The 17,207-nt window shown below is 36.8% G+C and overlaps 1 protein-coding gene across 1 annotated transcript; it reads left to right on the top strand.

Moving 5' to 3' along the window:
* Window positions 1-11,914: 11,914 nt before the first annotated feature.
* LOC119430204 (cytochrome b-c1 complex subunit Rieske, mitochondrial) lies at window positions 11,915-14,718 on the top strand. Its single transcript, XM_037697641.1, has 2 exons — window positions 11,915-12,185; window positions 13,728-14,718. Exons 1-2 carry the CDS (start codon window positions 11,975-11,977, stop codon window positions 14,336-14,338), a joined length of 822 nt encoding a protein of 273 aa, XP_037553569.1. The 5' UTR covers window positions 11,915-11,974; the 3' UTR covers window positions 14,339-14,718.
* Window positions 14,719-17,207: the final 2,489 nt, after the last annotated feature.

Here is a 17,207-nt window from a genome sequence, read left to right as displayed (position 1 = left end):
CTGAGCAGAAAATCCCAAAGATGAGACCGTTCCGAACAATAAAATATGCCTAACACAACAATGCCTCTTTAACAATTTCATAAAAGACAAGGCCACTGCCACTTCTGTCTTTCCTAGAAGGGGATACTTGGAGAATACCAAGACCTAACATTAACTTTAACAGACATGTGACACGACAGTTACAGCTCATGAAAACATCTCATGAGGCCCATCATTAAGTCAGTCTGAACAAAATAAAAGTTCACTTAACCAAAACAACAAATGAGATCTGTACACAGATTTTGTTAAACACCACCATCAAAACAGTGTATTGAAAATAAAGAATAATAAAAAAATACAAATGTGACTGACAAAAATTGTTACATATCACATTTATGTCAAATTCTCTTTAAAACAATGAAAAAAGGTTAAATAAATAACTGGACATTTATTCTGAAGCTGAAGATGTTTGGCTTCCCATCCATGATGCTTTATCAATTCAAAAATGATCTATTTAAAACACTTACTAAATTGTATCTTAGACTCAGGGTTGGATATTGTTTTCATTTTTCAACATAGTTTTTTGCTGTTTCATGAGTGAATATGCTGATTATTGTGTGAATGTTTAGGAAGCATTCACACAATTGTGATCATTGTTCTTTTGTATATTTTTCTGCATCTTTCTCGTTCCACAATCTTTGTGCTATTTCAACAAATCGTATATCAAAACGTTCAGCTCTTTCAGGACAATCATTTTAGTATTGATGCACCTTTAGCTTTTTGAAATGTTTAGGTTTTTCTGTCATTTTTGTTCTCATATAAAATGAATTGAGCGCATTTTACATCCTTCAAATCTTTAGTTCTGTTCACAACCTTTTACTGCTTCACATTTTGTTCTTGTTCAGCTTCTTTCAGCTTCCTTGTGCAAATTTAAACATTTTTCAGCTACTTTCACCTAATTTCAGCTGTTTTTTCAGCTGTTATTATCTCCTTTCAGATTCTTTCTGCTAACTACAAAATTGTTGTGCTTCTTCTAACTTCTTTCTGCTAATTTCAGCTTATTATGCTCCTTTCAGCTTATTTCTGCGTTTCAGCATTTTCTGCTATTTCAGCTACTATTTAGCTACATTTGGCTAATTTTAGCCTTTTCAGCTACTTCCTCACTTTTGCACCAATTTAAACGTTATTCAGCCTAATTCAGCAAAAATGTGCTCTCTCCACTTACTTCTGCTAATTTAAGCTCGTTCTAGCTTTTTAACTAGCGTTTTTTTAGTTTTTTTTTTTTTACTTCAGCTGTTTTCAGATCAATACAAGTTTTTTTGGTCCTCTCTGCTACTTTAATTCCTATATAACTTATTTCTGATCAGTTTAGTTTGTTATGCTCCTTTCAGCTTATTTCTCCTTGTTTCAGCTTGTTTCATTTTTTTTTTTGGCTATTTCAGCTACTATATAGTCGTTTTTGTGCTAAATTTAGCTTTTTCAGCTAATTCCCCTTTTTCAGCTTATATAATCTCCTTCCACTTTATTCTGGTTGTTTAAGCTTCTTTCTGCCTTTTCAGCTACTTTTTATCTACTTTGCTAATTTCAACATTTTAGCCAACTTCCTAATTTTTGTGCTAATTTCTGCTTATTTAAACCCACTTCAGAAACAATGTGTTCTTTCTGCTTTTTACTGCTAACTTAGGCTTGTTCTTCTGCTTCAGCTACGTATTTCAGCATGTTTTAGCTAATTTTGGCTGTTTGCTTTTTTTAGCAAGTTATTCAGCAATAAGCATTCACAAATGCAATTTTGCCAGTTGTCATTATTACTAGATAATATGTCTTAATTTTCAGAGCATTATAAAAATACAATATTTTATTAAGAACTTTCCAAGAAAAGCTTACATCACTCATTCGTTTCCTTCCACACACAGGTAAAATTGGGCCTGACGTTGCCTAAAACATTATTTATTTTATTTAATTTTGGTTAGAAAATGTATAAATTAAAAAAGAAATTAAGACATATGGAGTATCAATGTGCATTTAGTGATTACAGATTAAATTCTATTTTTTTAAGTAAAGTCTACAGCAATGCTAAACTTTCTTTTGACTGCTCTCTTCTTCAAGGGTCACCACAACGGACAAACTCACATGAACAATTTGGCAATTGTTTTATTGCAAGCTGCCCTTCCTGACTCAACCAGGTTTTGAACCAGCAACCTCAGCATTACAAGACTGCAGCCCTGACCATCAAGCTACAGCAGCCATCAAGTATTAAATACATGATCCTGTAATATGAATACTGAGTGCCTGGGTCATTTTTCATCACTTTTATCTCTGTCACTGGTGAAAATCACAAAAATTTATGAATGATAAACTGTGTTGATAAACGTTAACACCGGCTGCCCTGGCGCTGCTAGGCCATGCCTAATAATGAAAGAAATGACTTCTCATGCATTACAAATTAATTAATTTGGCCTTGTCACAGAGCAAATAAGACAAACCAAGGGATGGTGTGGTTGACCTTGTTACAGGAAGGAAAATGGAACTGTCTTTTTTTTTACCCTGCAGCTATCCAGTAGGACACAGATTTTTCTCCCCCTAGAAAAAAATCTGCAGGCATATACAGCAAACCATTAAAAACACATAATCCATAAATCAGTGCGGCAATAAAAGTTTCCTGCCATCTTTACAGCCTTTTCCTAATCACTCTTCTTCCTTCCCTTGGGCACTCTGCAAATAGTCTGCAATCCCTGCTGTGGTTCTCTTCTGACTGCTAACTCAATTCCACATCCCAAGGCTCCCCATGTCTCAGAAGACAGGAAGTGCCACTGAAGGTGCCCTTAGCTCTCGGGAGAGAAATGTATTATGTGGAAAAATCTATAAAGACTTAGAAGATGGAAGGAGGAGGTCGTCCTGTGTTTCATATCAGCAGCAGGTGACGGCCGTTAGTAGGAGATGAGATCTTTTCTTTACCTTAAACTTGCTGCTGTACGAGCAATGATAGCAGGAGGATTCTCCGAGCACCTCCCCATTTTCTCTCCCTCTCTGACACTCTGTGCACTTCCATCCTTTATTGCACGTCATTCATTGTGTGTGCCATGCCTCTGTGTTTCCTGCAGGTATCTGTTGCTTTGATCTGCAACTGCTGACCACGAGCAACTATGAGCATAAAGTTTAGTGGGGAGGATATTCAATTTCTGAATCAGTGACTTCAAAAGTTTTATATGTGTTACATTTTAGATGAAAAAAAGATATATGATGTGTTTTTTTTTTTTTTTTTGTGCACAGAAATGTTGCCTTTTTTTTCTACTTCCCATGGGTTGAAGTTGTGTCTCGTGAAAACCGTTGGGTCTAATAATTAAATCAGAGTGACAGACGGTTCTCACGCCCACATCCGCCTCCTCACGAAACAAAAGCCATTTTAATTTTGATTGTGTAAAATAAAACAAACAGGCGCAGAGCTTTCTGGATTGTATTTCTGGATGAGAAAAAAAAATCCAATAAAACGCAAAAATAACAAAGTGAAACCGTGAAGAAAAATAAAATTATATGAAATAATAGTAATAATAAAAAATTAATTGGAGGAAGACACCTGGGATCTCATGCATGCACGGTGCGTATGAGCACGTCTCTCAGTTCTACCAAGCCTGTGAGTGCCTCTGTGTAATTATGTTAAACACAAAGTTGGACAGGCTGCAGCCTCAGAAGTGTGTCGCTGGCAGATCTACTCCCCTTGATCATTTAATTTAGTCAAAATGACTTTATTATAGTGGGATTACTAGTTTTCTGCCATAACCACCTTCTCTCACAAGTGTCAATCAACCAATCAACCATACCTGCACGTGTTCTGCTACCATCACCTCTACACTACTTAGACCCCTGCCAGATGTTCAACCAACACTGGAGCATTAATTGCCTTTGATAATTGAGTGACAACCTGAAACTTGAGCTTTTTGAAATCTTGACTAACCTCTTGGTATTTTTGCCCGTTTGTCCAGTTCTGCTCTGCTGTGTCTCCTCGACTTCCTCCTGGTCTCTCGTGACTTCTGGACCATAAACCTGAACGCCAAGACTCAGCTTGAATCCATCTCTGGTCTCCACAATCCAACCACCCTCAACTGCATCTCTCACCTCTCTGGATTCCACCTTCCTCACCATCGGACAAACTAGGACCTTGTATCTCCCTCTCTCCAACATGACCTGCAAAACAAACTACTTCTCATACAATCTATTAAACCTGAAAATCAAACCTCATCCTCACCTGGTTCCCACTTCCTTCCACAGCCAAACTCCTGTTCCTTGCACTGCAAATAAAAACATTTAATTTTGTAATCTGTGTCCGAGTCTCTTCAGTCTGCCACTTTGGGGTCATTTAACCTACAATCATGTTAATCGTTACCATTACTGTATTGCACGAGAGATGATGGGAAGCAGTCCTTCACTTTACTTCAGCCTTTACATGTATATCTGACCAATTATCTTTTCGTTACTTCTGTAGTTTGAACCACAACTTCACACAAACTGTCACCCCTCTTTGCCAGACGGCTGTGTGCCAGAGACATTTTGATGCCACACGGCTTATTCTGGAGCATCTCTGACTCGTGTTCTATAATATTCTCAAATTACCTCCATCTAGACATCATTTTGATCATGGTGAGAGGAGAATCACACATGCAGGACATATTTACATCTTTTTACATATTTAATTAGAGGCGTGTCGGGGGATGTGTTATGCATGTGTTCAGTTCCGCGCTCGTCCGAATGTATGAAGGGAAGGTGTGCAGAAACATGCGTGTGCACAATTTGATAAGTCTGATTATTTTTGTGTGCACGTACTTTTTCAGTTTTGTACTTATGACATCTTTCAGTATAAAAGCAGCACACTCATTACTTGAGGCCTCTGCTCCTCACAACCTGAAAAGTAGAAGCAGGCAAAGGATGGACAAACTGATCAAGTGGTGCATGCACATGTATTCAACCCTTTAATACATTCAGAAGCCACATAATTATTTAAACAAGATCTGCCTGTGGCCAATCTGAGCAGCTATAGACATTGAAAAGCAGCCTATCATGTTGTAGAAAACCTCCCGTTGCACGTCTCCCCTCACTCTTTAGTTTTCTTTATTTGATTTGTCCACTCCAAGCTGCTGACTGATAATTTAGCTTTTAATTTTAGTCACACAAATTAATTTTTAAACAGAAAATCTCCACTGTTGGACACAGCAGGCTTGGCTGCACATTTCGTCTGCATTAAATAAGATCATCGAGGTCCAGTATTAGTTTTGGCCGTATCTCTGAGCTAAAACCAGCAGAATGTATTTATTGAGCAGATTTTCACCCCAATGAGACTCTATTGGAGCTGCATGCATTACCAATCTCTGCCAACAGGTTGTTATAAGATTGAACATTAACAGACACCTGTCCCACCCCAAAACTGGAAATACATAAAATAATTGAGCATGAATAAACTAAAAACGTTTTAAATTCCATTAAAAATTATCCAAATAGGTGAAAAACACAGAACAAAACAACACACAGCAAGATATCAGTAATCACAGTAATCACGCAGGAGGAACTACTACCTAGGACATTTTTTAGGTTGGTCTGTATCGTACTTGCACATTGACAATGATGCCCCTCCTGCTGACACAATACTTTGAACCTGGTTATACAGTTTCTTCCTGCTAAAAATGAATTGTTTTTTCTCCTCTTCACTGTTTGGTGCATATAAACTTAATCGTAGCTCTTTTCGTGTGTCAATAGAACTGATTTTTTTTAAGTAATTTATCAATGTAGAAATAATTAAATTAAATGCATACATAATTAAAAATTATTCTTCCTATTTTGTTTGAGAACTGTTTAAAAAGATGCTTGATTCAGAAACACGGCCCGTGATCAGAGCGACATCAAAGTCTGGAACAGTTTCATTTTCTGAGCGACCTACACGACTTCATGAAATGTGTCTGAATCTCTGCAAATTTTTTGATACATTTACAAATCGCACTGTGTACTTCAGAAAACATTTTTTTGTCATGCACATGTGGCGTTTATAGTTTTAATCTACGCACTTAGGTAATATAAAATATGTTGTGTCTTCTCTGTGAAACCTCGTTGCTTCACAACAAGTCACATTTGACCTCAAATGATCCTCCTTTTAAAGCACAACAAAACAATCCATGACCTTTGCACTAACAAGATCAACAGCAACCAAAAAAAAAAACATTACTTATCACTAGACAGTTGTTTTTATTTAGGGCTACAGAGATTTACAGTGACACTAATTCATTTAGGAGGTCCTTTCATCCTGTTATTCACATCTAGTATCACACTGACACAATGAGGCAGATCCCAAGGACACTTTGACGTGGGAACTGGGGTGCAGTGGAAAAATCAGAAAACATCTTATAACCCAGAACACAGTAGCACCCCCCACCCCATCACATGCACACACATCAAAGTCTAGATGAACTGTGCACAAGTTGTTTCACAATCATTAAGATGTATACAAGAGTGTCATATCTAAATTGGGTGGAAATATGTCATTTGAACGTTTCTCCCAAGCATTTGTCTTTCCATTTAAAGTATTGTATGACTGGTACAGATTGTTCTGCATGTGAGGAAAAAAAAAGAGATTTTAATTAAATTTGTCACCAACAGCCACAACAGTTCCTGCTTGTTTTGTCGGACGGTCTCATTTTGCAGTTAATTTTCTTTATTAGCCCATGTTGATTAACTTTAAACACACTGAGATATATTTTTAGAATTGGACAACACATTGGTTTGATAGATAAAAACAGTTTTTATCTCATTTACACTAGGGCAATAGCTGAAACATACAATTTCTGTTTGTGAAATATAACAGAAGTAAATGTAAGCAAGTATTTTAATTGCACTTTGCTGCACACTTCAATAAAAGAAACTTCCAAGCCTCCATGATTGTTAAAATTTTTATTTATTTATTCCTGCTCTGAAAAAAAAAACAGAAACACAAGCACATTGGCACAATGTGATTATCACTGCAGACTGTCGGGTTATGTTCAAGAGCACATTTACATTTTGTATGCTTACTTTAACTATGTAACATAATACTTGTTCAGCTGAACTCCAAAATCATTCATCCTAATATTATTCTGTACACTCACACCACTTTATATTCTAGCAGCCATAAATTATGGCCTGACAATGCATTATTTCAGCTGATAACTTCATTTTAATTACAGCCAGTATCTTGTTGGGCTGTAACTGTGGCGTCTAGTTGGAGACACAGATTTGTGGAAGAAAATGCAAATTTTTATTTCAAGTCACACTGAATTGACACGTTTGTCACTCAAATTCCCTGATGGATTTTCAGCCCTAATTTGCCCGCAGCATGCATAACTATTGCATCAGTGTTGCACGACATTCTCATGACAAAACTGTAAAATTTTGACACTGGTGAGTACCGCTTAGTAGTTGTGAGAATGTTGTGCAATAGCTGTGTGATATTTAGGCGTGACAATTAAGAAATTTGGACGTTATAATGCTGGGCCTCTGTACAGTCCAGCAGATATATCATCATCAGATGTGTAGCAATTTGGACCTCAGAGATTAAGTGGTTCAGAAGCACGTAAATGAACTATGCATAAAATAATTATTCATGTAAAAAACAAAATAAATAAAAGAGGGCACTGTTAGGGTTGCGAACCATCCATCCATCCATTTTCTTCCGTTTATCCGGGGTCGGGTCGTGGGGGTAGCAGCCTAAGTAGGGAGGCCCAGACTTCCCTCTCCCCAGCCACTTGGTCCAGCTCCTCCGGGGGAATCCCGAGGCGTTCCCAGGCCAGCCGAGAAACATAGTCCCTCCAGTGTGTCCTGGGTCTTCCTCTGGGTCTCCTCCCGGTGGGACGTGTCCTGAACACCTCACCAGGGAGGCGTCCAGGAGTCATCCTAACCAGATGCCCGAGCCACCTCAACTGGCTCCTCTCGACATGGAGAAGCAGCGGCTCTACTCTGAATCTCTCCCGGATGATCGAGCTTCTCACCCTGTCTCTAAGGGAGAGCTCAGACACCCTGCAGAGAAAACTCATTTCGGCCGCTTTTTCAAGAGACTCACTCTGATAAGTCTGATGTTAAATTTTGGTCCCAGCAATGGGAAGACAAGATTATATGTAGTCATGGATCCAATCGCTCGGCAGGAGTTGCTATTTGTTTTAATACATTTTCTGGTGAAGTTCTTACAGAAAGGACGGATAACGAAGGTCACTGGGTAACTTGCGTTTTGAAAATAGAAAAAAGTACTTTTATTTTGATCAATATTTATGGATACAACAACAAACTTAAAAATGAAACTTTGCTTTACAAAATTACAAATGTCAAAGAAGAGTTGAAAACAACTTATTTTACTGATTTGGTAGTAGTAGGATATGGCCGCAGAGGAATGGTTAGATAGATAGCCCTGAAAATATTCACAATATCATCCAAATCCTATTTTTACTAATTTTATGAATATGAATGGCCTGTTGGATGTGTGGAGGATCAATAACCCCAGCACAAGACAATTCACATGGTTAAAGCCTAATGGAAACTCTAAATCGAGAATTGATTACTGGTTGGTTTCCACTCCCATAATGCAGTTCAAACTCTCTGCTAATATTTCCATAAACCCCCTTAGTGATCACTGTGTTATACATTTGATTATCTATAATCAGACTCTCTCTAGAAGTAAAAAAGATTATTGGAAATTCAATTCATCCCTTTTAAAAAATGATCTATATTGTTATAATATTAAAGATTAATTTTAGACATTAATAAAAATACTAACCTATCCAATATACAAAAATGGGAACTTTTAAAATTTTCAATAAGAAAATTTTCTATTGCCTTTAGTAAAAGACAAGCATTGGAAAAAAGAGAGAAGGAAAACAATCTGGTTAAAACTTTGCTAAATTGTTACTCTAAATTGAATTGGTCGGAAGAAGATAAAATATAAATTTCAAATATACAGTCTCAATTAAAGCAGCTTTATTTCAATAAAGCCCAAGGTGCATTCATAAGATCACGAGCAAAGTGGATAGAAGATGGGAAAAAATTCATCCTTTTTTAATAGGCTGGAAAAAGGAAGACAAGAAAAAACAAATGCAATTTCTTGTTTATTAATTAATGGGGAGGAATGTACAAACTCAAAAATAATTTCTAGGGAAATATATAACTTTTATAGTAACATTTATTCTCTCTCTTATTGTGAACAGCATTCACTATTTTTTTTTCAATAAACAGGAGATAAGATTCCCAAAATTGATGATCACTTTAAAAAAATTTGTGAAGAAAATTTAAAATTAGCAGAATTAGATGAAGTTATAAAAAAAAAAAAAATGCATCTAATCGTTCGCCTGGTCCAGATGGTTTAACTGCTAATTTCTATAAGCATTTTTGGGAAGAAATAAAACACTTATTATTTGATGCAATCATAGAAAGTATCAGCCAAAAGGAATTGATGACAACGATGAAACAAGGTTTAATAAAATTAATCCCTAAACCGGAAAAAGACAAAAGAATATTACACAATCTAAGACCTTTCACTCTTCTGAATACAGACTATAAACTCCTTACCATGGCACTGGCACTCTAGGTTAAAAGCTGATCTCCCAAAAATCATAAGCAGCTCAGTCAGGATTCATGAAAGGTAGATCAATTCATAATAATATCAGATTGGTTTTAGAGCTTATAGATTATAGTGATTTGGTGGAAGATGATGCTTATATTTTATTTCTTGACTTTCAAAAAGCATTTGACTCAGTTGAACATCCTTTCATTTATGAAACATTAAAACACTTTGGATTTGGTGAATATTTTTTCAACATAATTACGATGTTACACACAGATATTAATAGTTGTGTTTCCCTTCCTGAAGGTGCAACCACTAGATTCAATATAGGAAGAGGCAGAAGACAAGGGTGTAGTTTATCTTTATTGTTGTTTATTACAGTCGCTGAGTTATTGTCCATCCGGCTAAAAAATTCTGAAATTGAGGGCTTTACTATAGAAGGGGAAAAACTATTAATTAGTCAATTAGCAGATGACACCACACTGTTTTTGAAAGATAAGGATCAGATACCTGTCGCTCTTGAAGTGATGAAATCATTCTCCAAAGCTTCAGGTCTAATTCTCAATCTTAATAAATGTTAACTTTTAAGTATTCATGGCAGTTTGGAAAAGTTGATGTGCAATATCCCAGTGAAAAATGAGGTCCATTACTTGGGTATCTGGATATCCAAAGATTCTAAATCTAGTGTCAGCAAGAACATCCAGAAGCCAATTGAAAAATCCAGAAAAATCCTAAATAATTGGTTGCAGAGAGACTGAACATTATTTGGAAGATCATTATTGACAAAAACTGAATTTGTTTCCAGACTAATATATCCCATTTACTATTTCCACAAAACCCATAAAAGAAATAAACACCTTAATTTTCAATTTTATTTGGAAGAATAAACATCATTATATCAGAAAAGCAGATATAATTAAAAGTTATGAGGAGGAAGGAATAAAAGCCATTGATTTTGAAACCATGAATGGTGAAGCTAGATGGCTCCAGTCTTTTTTGAGATGTAGTGAAGATATTTGGTTTTCACTTTGTCTTTAAGAAATTGGGTGTCATTGATTTCCTGTTGAAATGTGACTTCAGCAGGTCTTGTTTTACTGGAAAATGATTTTCAGGCATAACTTTAGTCCACATAATGTCCCATTGTGGAATAACAGGGTGATTCTAAAGAGACGAAAATCAATGCTTATGAAAGGATGGATGGAAAAACAAATTCTGTCATTGTTCATTTGATAAATGATAAAGGAGATTGGTTAAAATATGAAGAATTTTGTAATAAATAAAAAATAATTTGTACCCCTGAGGATTACAAAAAAGGTCATTGATAACTTTCCAAATGTTATGATTATTTTAATCAAGAATAATTTAGAACAGATCCCAACACACAGATGGCATAAAATAATAATTAATTATGTAAATTTTGTAGATAAAAAATGCAATAATATAGTTTTGAGAAATCTTTTAATCAACGGGATCTATCCTGGGTCCTCCAAAAGAACACATCAGTTAAAAAAATACTTTAACAAACAAGAAATTAGATCAATCAGAACTAAATTTCTGAAATTTCCAATTCCTCGGTAAGTGAAAGAAATCCACTTTAAAATTGTAAATGAAATTTACCCTTCACAGGAGTTCTTTAAAAGAATATTCAATTTTGAAATGGAGACTTGTTATTTTTGTAAATCAATGTTGGAATCAACAGAACATGTGTTTTACGAATGTGAGATTGTAAGTGTTTTTTGGAAGGAGTTGAATAACTGGTTGACATCTAAGTCTCTTGAAATTGTTCTTTTTTTCTTGGAAAGTAATAAAATTTGGAATTTTATTAAAGAATAAAAAAATGAATATTTGATCAATAATATTATAATGTTTGCCAAATTCTTCATCCATAAATGTCGTTTTACAAAAGCTCTTCTTATTCTAAAAGCGTTTAAGAATGAGTTTGTATTATTTGGTAATTCTTTTAAAAGATTGAGACAGCCCCTCCTATCAAACTTTTCTCTATTTTTTCAGAGTTTAAGTTGTTATAAACCCCAGGATTTACTTTAATTTTTTACCTGTTAAATTTCAGGAATCGTGATTTCCTTAAGTTTTCTTTTTTATATATATATATATTGTTGGATATAATATTGAAGTTATAATTTTTGTATAAAAATGTTGTTATTGATAGGGAGGTTTTGCCATGTTAGCTGTAATATATTTGTTAAATGTGAAATTGTCATTGCCTTAGTTTTTTTGTATGTTTTTTGTTTGTTTGTTTGTTTTGTTATTAATCTATTAAAAATAATAATAATAATAATAAAAGAAATGCTTAAAAAAAAAAGTTTGGCTGGGCTCTGTTTCTACGTACTGCGTGCCACGTGATCTATTAGTGACGTCAGCTCGTAGCGTGCGTAGTGAAGACACACAAGGTCGTTGTATTTTCTGCTAAAGATGATGTCCCTAGCTGCCCGGTCAGGGGCATTTTCCCCTTACATGCAGGCTACGGCGTTTACAGTCGCCGGGCCCCTGAAGGCTCTGGTGCCCGGGGTTGTTACAAAGGAGGAAAAGATTTTGCTGGACACGAAGAAGCCGTTCCTTTGCCGCGAGTCGCTGAGTGGTCAAAGCCCGAAGACAGGGCCTGCCGTCACTGTTAGCATCAACGGTGAGTCTTGTCATTGACTGAAAGCGTTTCCCTCCCCGCCTAAGTACTATTACCTTAAGTATTAAAATTATTAGTCAAACGCAGCGAGATGTTTCTGAACAGAAAAGTGAGGTCTTAAAGTAGCTAGTTTATTATGCTGCAATTTGTTTCTTATATGTGTCCGTCTCCACTGGGTTGTTTGCTAACTAGCGGTTAGCACAGGCTGCTAACAAGCAGCTACACTTCAGGGGTCAGTGTTATTTTAATTATTTTAACAGACTGGCTGCTTCTGTGTGGGTCGAACATTGCACATTGTTTACTCGGGATTAGTAAGTATGTTTTCTGTCTTAATCTAACAAGTGTGCTCTATTCTTTCGGTGATTGTACCTAAATTACTGCAGCATTCCTTATACAATGTTATTTGTGTAGGACTTGAGGATAAAAATAAATAAAACTTAAGACATTTTGTTTGGTTTATAGTTTTTTTTTTATGTACTTGACATATTAATTACGGTTAGAACAAAAAGTGCCCTTGGTGTAGTGGTTTATGCATTTATTGCATAGAAAAGTATATAATTGACATGTACTGACATCTCTATGGGTTTTTCAACATTTTCACACTTTTCAAGGCAAAGTCACATTTACTGGAACTACTGTGGAAAACTAGTGTGTTATGTAATCATAGTTATTCATCCAAAAGTCATTGATACATTTTAAGCATGATTAATACACTACATTTGCATTCAGTGAACTTTAAATTAGGATATATTTGGAAAATTTCCAATCGAACTGAAATGCCAATAATTTACATCCCAGTTTAGTTTCCCTTTAAACAGTCTGATGCTAAATATTTGCAGTCCCTAACATTAAGAATTTTATTTTATTTTTTTAAGCTTTTTTTAATTTATAGTTGTTGCATTTTGCAAGGTTTGGGTGTTTCCTCGCTTGTATGAGTGATTGGCTGTGTTGCTTTTAGATTTTATTTTATTTTTTAACTGATGAGTAAAACAAAGAGTAGAGCCAGATCATAATAAAAAAGATTATATTATAAGATTGCGTTGTCATCTGAATTTGATTTCACAAAAAGGATAGTACAATCTGAAAGTTATAAATTGCTTGGCCCTTTTAAAAACAGATTTAATATAGACACATTTGTTAGACACATTAAAATGGGTGTACTGTATACATCCATTATCCATTATCTTTACCCGCTTCTTCCTTTTTGGGTCGTGGGGGTCACTGGTGCCCATGTCCAGCTATCACTGCGATAGGCGGAGTACACCCTGGACAGGTCGCAAGTCCATTGTACTGTATACACATTCATAAAAAACATATTACAGTTGTTTATTAGATATGGAGAGTCAGTCATTTGTCTGTTTTTGTTACACCAAAAAAATCACATGTATTAGAGTACAGCCTTAATGATACAGTAATAATGATTTAAATCACTGAGTTATGTACTGAAGTTTATTTATTTATCTGTTATACATCCTGTTTGCTTTAGTATTTGTTTTCTATTTTAATTATATCTTTGGTTGAACTAATGACAGATTGTTCTTGTAGGCTGTGCAGGAGTCCGATTTGCCCACACAGACATCAAGGTACCGGACTTCAGTCCGTACAGGCGTCCAGATGTGGTCAGCCCCAAAGCATCATCCCAGGAGAGCAGTGGATCCAGGAAAGCCTTCTCTTACCTGTTGAGCGGAGCTGCAGCTGTAGTGAGTGTCTACGCTGCCAAAACAGTGGTCACTCAGTTTGTGACCTCAATGAGTGCCTCAGCCGACGTCTTGGCTGTGTCCAAGATCGAAATCAAGCTGGGCCAAATCCCCGAAGGCAAGAACATGACCTTCAAGTGGCGAGGTAAACCTCTGTTTGTACGTCACCGCACCAAGAAGGAGATAAGTACGGAGGCTGCCGTCAACCTTTCAGAGCTGCGAGACCCTCAGCATGACAAAGACCGGGTCTTGGACCCCCGTTGGGTCATTGTCCTGGGAGTGTGCACACATCTGGGCTGTGTGCCCATTTCCAATGCTGGTGAATACGGAGGGTACTACTGCCCATGTCACGGCTCACATTATGATGCTTCAGGCCGCATCAGAAAAGGCCCTGCCCCCCTCAACCTGGAAGTTCCCTACTATGAGTTTGTAGATGATGACACGCTTGTTGTGGGATAAACAACGTTCACTATACAGAGAAGGTGTACAGTAGTCAGGATGTGTTGAGGTAACTACAGCTGATCCAGCATCTAACCCAAACATGGCAGCACATCTGCCAGGAGTAGGTTTTTTTTTCATACTGTCTTAATGTATTTTAAACATGACAGTTAAAGCTGCTGGTTTTACCCTGATCTTTAAAATCCACACATGTAAGTAATCTACAGTGAAATAATTGAACACCATGAAGGTTCCATCTTCTCTTCTTGTTTTCATCTATCAGAAATGTAAATGTAAAATTAAACACCTGCCTGTCTCATGATAAAGTCCATTCTATTATCAGAAATCAATTGTGCTCAGGTGTGGTCAATAAAGATTTCTATTATATTTGACAACTGGCATTCTGTGTTGGGATTTTTCTTATTTATGGGAAAATGTAAATGTTTTAAAACAACAAACATATTTTGTAATTTTAATGTGCAATAATTCAGATATTGAGGATAAATGGCTTTCACATGGTCTTTGTCAGCACTCTGGTTTTTCCTGAAAAAAATCCAATAAGGTATTTATATATATATATATATACACACATATATATACAGGACAGCATTTTTTTTTTTTTTTCGTACTGCAGATAATCGCAAAGCACTAATTATGCACGTTTTCTACAGTAGAAGAAGAAACATTTACCTCAGTTTTGTGGATTGAACTTTTGGTACTTTTGATGATTGGTTCATTAAGTATAAAAGTTGTATCGAAAGCTTAGTTGTGTCCTGTGACTCAAGATGTTCAGATGCTGTTCAATGAAAAATGGTAGAATGCTATTTAGGTACAAACATTCTTCGTGTTTACAGAAGAATCTGAACTTCATGTCTCTGGAAGTTTGATGCACGGTTGTTAGTAAAATGCTGCAGGATCTGTGTGGGCCACAGTCTGAGCTCTGCTTAGCTTCAGTTTGAGTTCTTTGACAGAAGGAGGTTTCGCTGACGTGGAGTCGTGTAGTTTTTTCCCTAAATAAAAATGTGCCATGAAATAGCAGACACTTCAAACCAGCAGTTCAACATGTAAATATGATACTTTGTGTGAACTGTTTTCACTATTCATGGTTGTAGATAATTTACCTGCTTCGAGCAGATGTCCCTCTAAATAAAACAAGTCGAGCATAGCAGGGAAAATTTTTCTTGAGTTTCATCAGTGGAACTATTTGTTGTTAAAGTCGCACTCATCAGAGATTGGGACTGTCACTTTGCTGTTCTGGAGGGATTGTCTTCGGGTTGCTTTTTTGCCAGAAATGCAAACCGTCCAAAACCTACAGGGTGTTGATGTCAAATACTTTGTTACATCTGGGAAGCTGAGGTAGCATTAAAGCTGACAGTCCTACACCTGGAGCTAGCAGTAGATAGAACATGCTACACTGACAGCTAGCAGCAGGGCTAACCTTTGGCTCATCTGACACCAGGACTTTGATAAGTCTACCAACCTTTTGCATGTGTGTTTTCGGTTTCCAAGCATCCAGATTTACTACAAACTGAACAAGTGAGGTGTCCAAAAATGGCAAGTCGGATTGTTCCACTTTGGAGTAAGCTGTTGGGGGAAGAATCTGTTTTGTGTTGCCTTGACTGATGAAGCCTTCCGGATCGAAGGCGAAACGTTTCAGCACAAAAAAAGAAACTGTCCAGATGACCTGACTGAAAAATGTTGGGCAGGTCAGACTGTTTCTTTCTTAGTGCTCACAATTTCATGTCTAGGCTGTTTATACCAGTATATCTGTCCAAGATTACAACTGAATATTGATATAAACAGTCACACAATATGTACAGACTGCTTACAGGAGAACTTTGCATAAGATAACAAAGTCCATGCTCAACAATCCAGGTATAATATCCAACATTTTTCAGTCAGGTCATCTGGACAGTTTCTTTTTTGGTGCTGAAACGTTTCGCCTTCGGTCCGGAAGGCTTCATCAGTCAAGGAAACGCACAACAAAACTGATTCTTCCCCCAACAGCTTACTCCAAAGTGGAACAAACCAGTTCTGCTTGTGATAAGATGGTCTCTTTGGTACGCCCCTCCTCCATTGCCGGCCCTCTTCCTTGTTGACAGTCTTGTCAAACTGGTTGAAAACCAGTTTATATTTGTATAAGATACATATTTCTCTGATTATTTCATGGTCTTCCAAACTACAGGTCCTTCTCAAAAAATAGCATATTGTGATAAAGGTAATTATTTTCCATAATGTAATGATAAAAATGAAACTTTCATATATTTCAGATTCATTGCACACCAACTGAAATATTTCAGGTCTTTAATTGTTTTAATACTGATGATTATGGCATACAGCTCATGAAAACCCAAAATGCCTGTCCCAAAAAATTGGCATATCATGAAAAGTTTCTCTAAACAAGCTATTAACCTAACCATCTGAATCAACGACGTAACTCTAAACACCTGCAAAAGATTCCTGAGGCTTTTAAAAACTCCCAGCCTTGTTCATTACTCAAAACCGCAATCATGGGTAAGACTGCCGACCTGACTGCTGTCCAGAAGGCCATCATTGACACCCTCAAGCAAGAGGGTATGACACAGAAAGAAATTGCTGAAGGAACAGGCTGTTCCCAGAGTGCTGTATCAAGGCACCTCAGTGGGAAGTCTGTGGGAAGGGAAAAGTGTGGCAGAAAACGCTGCACAACGAGAAGAGGTGACCGGACCCTGAGGAAGATCGTGGAGAAGGGCCGATTTCAGACCTTGGGGGACCTGCGGAAGCAGTGGACTGAGTCTGGAGTAGAAACATCCAGAGCCACCGTGCACAAGCGTGTGCAGGAAATGGGCTACAGGTGCCGCATTCCCCAGGTCAAGCCACTTTTGAACCAGAAACAGCAGCAGAAGCACCT

This window comes from Nematolebias whitei, chromosome 2 (assembly GCF_014905685.2).
Source record: "Nematolebias whitei isolate Nwh7 chromosome 2, NemWhi1, whole genome shotgun sequence".
Classification (NCBI taxonomy): domain Eukaryota; kingdom Metazoa; phylum Chordata; class Actinopteri; order Cyprinodontiformes; family Rivulidae; genus Nematolebias; species Nematolebias whitei.
The sequence above is the reverse complement of the archived record's forward strand: the minus strand, read 5'-3'. Positions and strand labels throughout refer to the sequence as shown.